The sequence below is a fragment of the Polypterus senegalus genome, chromosome 9 (assembly GCF_016835505.1).
Source record: "Polypterus senegalus isolate Bchr_013 chromosome 9, ASM1683550v1, whole genome shotgun sequence".
NCBI classification, from domain to species: Eukaryota; Metazoa; Chordata; class Cladistia; order Polypteriformes; family Polypteridae; genus Polypterus; species Polypterus senegalus.
In genome coordinates this window covers 111,578,047-111,586,050 of record NC_053162.1, presented here as the reverse complement: position 1 = coordinate 111,586,050, position 8,004 = coordinate 111,578,047, and the positions used below count along the sequence as shown (strand labels likewise).

At 42.5% G+C, this 8,004-nt stretch overlaps 1 protein-coding gene across 2 annotated transcripts in view; it reads left to right on the top strand.

Annotated features, from left to right (window-relative positions):
• The window catches only part of ankrd27 (ankyrin repeat domain 27 (VPS9 domain)), a 668,625-nt gene that overhangs the window by 494,196 nt on the left and 166,425 nt on the right, over nt 1–8,004 (top strand). For both annotated transcript variants that reach the window (XM_039763577.1, XM_039763578.1), the window contains exon 18: nt 2,635–2,754. In XM_039763577.1, the coding sequence (XP_039619511.1) occupies nt 2,635–2,754 (120 nt within the window). The remainder of the gene's footprint in view (nt 1–2,634; nt 2,755–8,004) is intronic.

The window sequence follows — 8,004 nt, the reverse complement described above, 5'->3', positions numbered from 1 at the left end:
TACACAGAGGTCACTGCTATAGTCCAACAGTGCCGAGACTTCCCGCCTGGCCCACTTAGTAAAGACCTTAAAATTGTCATCCATTAACATTTAGGGGGACACTAGCAAGCCTCATACCTGGGGCAGACTAATGGTCTTGGTTTGCACGGATGGGAGATGGCTCTCTCAAGCCAGTTGTCCCGGTTGATCATAGCACACTATGGTGTTTCCACGATGGCGTCTTCCACCTGTGGCACCATTGACTCCGGAGGTCTTTGTTGGCTGGATTGAAATCGGGGTCAAGCCTGGGTAGCCATGTTGTTTCCAGGTGGTTTGTGCACCATTTAGTCTGCGGGTCAATCCAGCAGTGAGTGGACGTCTCCATAGCATTTCATCACAAAGGCTCTTGTCTATCTCTTACAGGAATGCATTAATAGCGAGCTTCTCCACAATGCACTCGAAAGTGTCCAGCTTTGAATCAGGTCCACTAAGCCCTGGATCTGTCCTTATATGAGGCATTCTGGATCAATATGCCACAAAAGAAACTGGCGGTCTTGACCACTGGGCTGACAGCCGTGCGGAGGAAGATCTGTTCCTTCAGGAAGTCGTAATCATCAAGCCTTTTGGGAGGGTGGTTTCACACAACTTGTAGGGACTCCCCAGTTTAAAACGGGGCCACGATAGCTGGCCAGGTTCCCCTGTCCCAGTATATCATTGATGCTGTGCATTTAAAGCAAAACAGGAAACAGTAAACACTCTGGGTTGTCCGAGGGAGCGATCTTCACCAGCATACCCCTGGGGTGCATGAAGACTGGAGTGCCCGAAGGAGCCTCATTTTGCTCCACTGGTATCGAGATATGACATGCCTCTTTTGATTCCACTGGTGCAAGACTCCACTCCTAGTACCATGTGGCATGTCACTGTCTTGCACCCCAAAATACAAGGCTGAGACTCAGTACTTTAGCAAAATCATCTTTATTCAACTTGAAACAGGAACAGCAGGGTTATTTATCGCAACGGGAGCTGCCACTCTCGTATACACAGACAGCAATTGGGCATGGTTGGGGCCAGGTCAGTGGCCAAGTTATTCTGTTCCCTGCATTTATAATGTTCCTTGAATTACTCATCAGTGAGAGGCGCTTATACCGCAATCTCATCGGCTACTACTTGTTTCCATGGCACAATGCCGCTGAACCACGAACCTGCTGTTGCCTCAGCTACAGACAAGCAGTCCTCCACAGACACGGCAGTCTCACTTCAGCATGTTGTCCCATTTTGGTCCTAAAATAGTTCAGAAACTTCACACTTGTAAGAGGTATCCAGCCACCTACATCTATGAACACATTTGAGCCATTAGGTTTTTCTAAGACCTTAAAAAGCATTTTGTAGAACATTTGCATCTATTGATCATAGCCACACTGATATCTCTGTTTGTGTCCCATCACAGGGTTTCAAAGACACTTTTCAAAGAAAAACAAAAAATTAAGCTCATTCTCAGCCTATAATCAGATTTTACTCCAAGTCTTAATGACTGATTAACTTTTTAATTCTTCCCTTCTTCTCAAATGGCATCTTTTCAGTTGACATCCGGATACTACAAAACACATTAAATACTCGCCCCACAAGTTGTTGTCTTCATTTTCTAGGATATCTTAAAATCTACAGCTGCTAATAAAGATCGACAGTGAATTTTGTCATTAAGAAATTACATTTTTGTTAATACACATTTATTGATATACTTCATTATTAATACATTTGTTAGTATTATTAAGCAGTTGTCATTACATATTACTGTAATTTTCCAAGCTATGGATCTATTCATTCAATATGCAGCACTGATATTTCCACTGTATTTAGAAGCCTTCTAATGCAATTCAGAGTTACCCCAAGTATTATATTGAGTTGCCCAAAGCATTAACATGAGTTTTAAGTTACTCTGCTACTTTTGAGAGAAGCTGCTGCTTTTGGTTCATTGTAATTGAGAACTGATTTAGTATTGTACAGCAGACCAAGCTTAGTGACATAATTTACTGCATTTGGGCTTAAACTAGAGCTCAAGAGCTACATACTAACCACAGACTGAACTCCTGTTAGTATTCCATGTTTAGTTTATTACAACAGGCCAAAGTGATTTTTTTTAGTTAGAGCAAATTTTTGTATATATTTAATGCTCTTTTATTCAAGGATGAGTATGTTTTAAACAATTAAATTCCAATTTTTGACAATACATTAGCTTGCTGTAAAAGTTTCAATACAGTAAAATGTGACATTCAAGGCTATATTCTGAGCCTGTATTTTTTCTCTTGTTAGTAAGTAAAACGTACTTGCCATAATATTACTACCAAATAGTAGTTGTACAGTACTTTCTTGGTCAATTTAGTTGTTCTTGAAAGTGCAGAGATCACTATATAGACTTTCTTAGTTGTTGTTACTTAGGTTTGTTTATGTGTACAGAGTCTAAAAATCAACTGTCTTTATTTAAATTGATGCTTTCTTTACCGCCAGTATAAAAATGCTGAAGTATACTATTTAGTACTAATTGAAATTCATTGTCCCTGGATTGTACTGTACATGTAAATAGTTAAGGTAGTACATCATATATGTTTGGGTTGACTAATTTTAATTATGTGTATTTTGCTTATTTTCTTTTTACAGTCTTTAAATAGATCATCACAGACATCAGCAGAGATCTGCAGTCAGTCAGCCACTTTGTCAAGCATGTCACCTTTATTAACTAATCTGTGGTGTGAGAATAAGAATGAAAAATTCAAAGAGGTACTGTAATTTAAACTAGTAAAAATGCATGTTTGAAATGAGTATTTCTATATCTATCTATCTACTAAAGATGATTTTCTAAACAAATGCTTATTTTTTTCTTAATTATATTATGGTTTACGTATTGTACCTCAGTTTCCTTTTAAGTAACAATAACATGCATCAGTAGTAGTGGTAGCAGTAGAGTAGTTATTGTCATATTTAAAAGTACATTGCACACTTGGACAATACATAGTATATAATAGGCAAAACTACACAGTGTAGACAGTAGATTAAAAGTGCAAATTTGCATTAAGTTAGTGAAGGTAGCTGCTGTTAAATACACACAGCAGTGGAATGAAAGCTGTTCTTGAATCTAGTGTCACTTGTTTTTAACAGTGTGGCAATGCTTTCCAGAAACAAAAGTCAAACACCAAATAAAAACGCAAAATTGAACAAGCACCTTTCAAAAACCAAAAAAAAAGATCAGAAATTTAAAAGCAGTTAAAGCCCTCAGGTGCTGCCACATAATACACTGTAATTACAACAGTTGATAACATTTGCTTAATCAGGGATCTATTACAACATTTAAATAAGTTCAAATAAAACAGCAGCACATTAAATCTAATAAAGTACAACGGTGACATTTTTATGTCACATTTTTTTGTCATGATTTAAATTGGGCTTATTTTTTCAGAATTTATTGAACTTTTTGTAAAAATTGATTGATTTCTATGGAATGATTATTATTTAATTATTATGATTATTATTTTATTTAATAAAATTAAAAAAAAAAGAATTTATCGAACTTTAATGTGATGTTTTTAAATTATAAACTAAAAAATATCAAGAACTCACGTCCCATGAGATGGGACTTTGTGCCAAAAGATTTAACCACTCTTGGGGCCAGAAATAAAACACAAAGATTACGACAGCTGCTGCACAGGCTTTTAAATGTTCAAAGCGCCATGTGAGATGAAGATCACGTGGCACGGCAGCAGCAGCAAGTCAGCAGCTGATTGAAGAAAGAGGAGGTAAAAAAAAAACTGTATTTGTATCACAGTTTGTGAGGGGATTTCGGAGAAGCGACCGTGTCTCCTTGAAGTGCGTTAAGCCCCCTTCACACCGCGAGTGGCAGAGACGGGAAGTGGTTGGCAAGCGAAGCGAGCAGTGGGGAACTCCCTAGTTTAAAAATATATGTGTGTATGCACGCACAAAGGCATATGTAATACATACACAGACTAAGAAATTTATAAGTGAAAATAAAAATGACAAATTGTTTGCCCTACCAGAGCATATACTGGATGATGAAGAGAAAGAAATCAACACACATAAACACAGATACACAACAGATCTGTAAAGGTCAGCATTAACAGTGGCATTAAGCCACCCCGTACCAATCTATTTGTTTGTGGAGCTTGTTTACTTGATTTGTTCATTTTACTTTAACACTTATTTGTGTACATAATAAATATTATACAAGTTAATGCATTTAAATGTATATTATTGTACAGAACAATCTGTTATCATGCACTAGTACATGCTACTTTCAGTTTGTTACACTACTTCTAGTTTGTCAAACTACTTTATACCAGTCAGGAAGCCTCTGTATGTATTAACAACATTTCAAACTACGTCAAACTAGAATGTGGTATTTGACAAGGATGGCCCCTGTCACCATTGCTCTTTGCAATCACCATTGGCTGTTTACTTTTGAAATCTATCAAATATAAAGGGATTTACCAGAGAAGGACTTGAACAACAAATACCACTATATGCAGATGATATGGTACTATATATATCAGACCCACAAACCTCTGTACCAGTAGTCCTTAATGCACTAGCAGAATTTTAAAAGGTATCTGGACCTTCCCATTTATGTTAGCAGATCAGTTTAAATACCTTGGTTTAAACATCAAAAGTAAATATGAAGATCTATATAACAAAATTATGCTATCAGCATGGAAAAAATTATGAATAGATGGTCTACCTTCCATCTCACATTAGCAGGGAGAGTCAACACTGTCAAAATGAATATCCTTCTCAAGCTTCTTTTTTATTTCAGAGCATCACCATTTACATTAAAAAATCATTCTTTAAGAAGATAGACTCAATTATAACCTCATTTATGTAGAATTCAAAACATCCACCTATCCAAATGCAACTCTCTAATGACCTAACACAGAACGGGGACATGGCGCTACCTAACTTTCAATTTTATTGCATGGAGGCAAATATACAAGCTATAAAGTCCTGAAAATTGACACAGATTGATGAATATACACAAGCCTGGTCTTCAATAAAAATAAACTCTTGCTGTACTTTATATGCTCTGCTTTGTGCCCCAGTAAATACAAATTATTATCATCTATCCATCCTCTTCCGCTTATCCGAGGTTGGGTCACAGGAGCAACAGCTTGAGCAGAGATGCCCAGAATTCCCTCTTCCCGGCCACTTCTTCTAGCTCTTCCGGGGGAATCCCGAGGCATTCCCAGGCCAGCCGAGAGACATAGTCCCTCTAGTGTGTACATAGTCCCTCTAGTGTGTCCTGGGTCTTCCCCGGGGCCTCCTCCCGGTTGGATGTGCCCAGAACACCTCGCCCAGGAGGCATCCTAATCAGATGCCTGAGCCACCTCATCTGACTCCTCTCGATGCGAAAGAGCAGCGGCTCTACTCTGTGCCCCACCCAGATGACTGAGCTTCTCATCTTATCTTTAAGGGAAATCCCAGACACCCTACGGAGGAAACTCATTTCAGCCGCTTGTATTCGTGATCTCGTTCTTTCGGTCACTACCCATAGCTCATGACTATAGGTGAGGGTAGGATCATAGATCGACTGGTAAATTGAGAGCTTTGCCTTTGCCTTTGCACAGCTCCTTTTTCACCACGACAGACCGATGCGGAGCCCGCATCACTGTGGACGCCGCACCGATCTGCTTGTCCATCTCACGCTCCATTCTTCCCTCACTTGTGAACAAGACCCCGAGATACTTGAACTCCTCCACTTGTCACAGGATTTCGCTCCCAACCCTGAAAAGGCACTCCACCCTTTTCTGGCTGAGGACCATGGTCTCAGATTTGGAGGTGCTGATTCCCATCCCAGCCGCTTCACACTCAGCTACAAACCGATTCAGAGAGAGCTGAAGATCACGGCCTGATGAAGCAAACAGGACAACATCATCTGCAAAAAGCAGTGACCCAATCTTGAGTCCACCAAACTGGACCCCCTTAACACCCTGGCTGCGCCTAGAAATTCTTTCCATAAAAGTTATGTACAGAATCAGTGACAAAGGGCAGCCCTGGTGGAGTCCAACTCTCACTGGAAACAAGTTGAACTTACTGCCGGCAATGCAGACCAAGCTCTGACACCGGTTGTACAGGGACTGAACGGCCCTTATCAGGGGGTCCGGTAACCCATACTCCTGGAGCACCCCCAACAGGATTCCCCAAAGGACACGGTCGAATGCCTTTTCCAAGTCCACAAAACACATGTAGACTGGTTGGGCAAACTCTCATGTACCCTCCAGGACCCTGCTAAGGGTGTAGAGCTGGTCCACTGTTCCACAACCAGGATGAAAACCACACTGCTCCTCCCGAATCCGAGGTTCAACTATCCGACGGACCCTCCTCTCCAGAACCCCCAAATAGACTTTTCCAATGAGGCTGAGGAGTGTGATCCCTCTGTAGTTGGAGGGAGTGGGACCACCACCCCAGTTTGCCAATCCAAAGGCACTGTCCCCGATGTCCATGCGATGTTGAACCAACAACCAAGACAGTCCTACAACATCCAGAGCCTTAAGGAACTCCGGGCGTATCTCATCCTCCCCGGGGCCCTGCCACCAAGGAGTTTTTTGACCACCTCGGTGACCTCAGTGCCAGAGATGGGGGAGCCCACCTCTGAATCTCCAGGCTCTGCTTCCTCATTGGAGTGCATGTTACTGGGATTGAGGCGGTCTTCGAAGTACTCCCCCCACTGACCCACAATGTCCCACGTCGAGGTCAGCAGCGCACCATCCCTGCCATATACGGTGTTGACACGTCACTGCTTCCCCCTCCTGAGATGCCGAACGGTGGACCAGAATTTCCTCGAAGCCGTCCGAAAGTCCGTTCTCCATGGCCTCCCCAAACTCCTCCCAGGCACCGACCACCTTAAGGCCGCAGCACCGGTCAGCCGCCTCAACAATAGAGGCATGGAACATGGCCCATTTGTACTCAGTGCCCCCCCACCTCCCTCGGGACGTGGTCGAAGTTCTGCCGGAGGTGGGAGTTGAAGCTACTTCTGGCAGGGGACTCTCACAACACATTTGGGCCTACCAGACCTGGCATCCTCCCCCACCATCGAAGCCAAATCACCACCAGGTGGTGATCAATTGACAGCTCCGCCCCTCTCTTCACCCGAGTGTCCAAGACATGTGGCTGCATGTGGTCTACATGTGGTAGAACCTCTCTACCTCACGCACTAGCTCAGACTCCTTCCCCTTCAGAGAGGTGACATTTTACATCCCAAGAGCCAGCATCTGTAGCCGAGGATCGGACCGCCAAGGCCCCCACCTTCGGCCACCACCCAACTCACACTGCACCCGACCTCCTTGGCCCTTCCTAATGGTGGTGAGCCCATGGGAAGGGGGACAAACGTTGCCTCTTAGGGCTGTGCCTGGCCGAGTCCCATGGGTGCAGGCCCGACCACCAGGTGCTCGCAATCGAGCCCCACCTCCAGGCCTAGCTCCAGAGGGAGGCCCCGGTGACCCATGTCCAGATGAGGGAAAACGCTGTCCAAATTTTTTATTTTTCATAGGAGGTTTAGTTGAACCGCTCTTTGTCTCATCCATCACCTAGGACCAGTTTGCCTTGGGTGGCCCTACCAGGGGCATAAAGCCCCAGACAACAGAGCTTCTAGGATCATTGGGACATGCAAACCCCTCCACCACGATAAGGTGGCGGTTCGAGGAGGGGCAAATTATTATCAATATACTAATAATACAATTGTCCATCAATCACTCATAATATGGAACCAAACCAGGAAACACTTTAAGAAACAGAAGCTTTTATCTGTTACACATCTACATGATAATCACCTTTTTCTACCCTCTCAAACCTACAGAGAATTTAATGCTTGGAAAACGTCAGGGGTTAAAACGCTTAGAGAATTGTATAAAGATAATGTTTTTGCATCTTATGAATAATTACATTTTAAATTTAATTTCCCATTAACACACTTTTTCTACTGCTTTCAAATCAGAAACTTTGCTAAAAAGAACCTACCCAATTTTC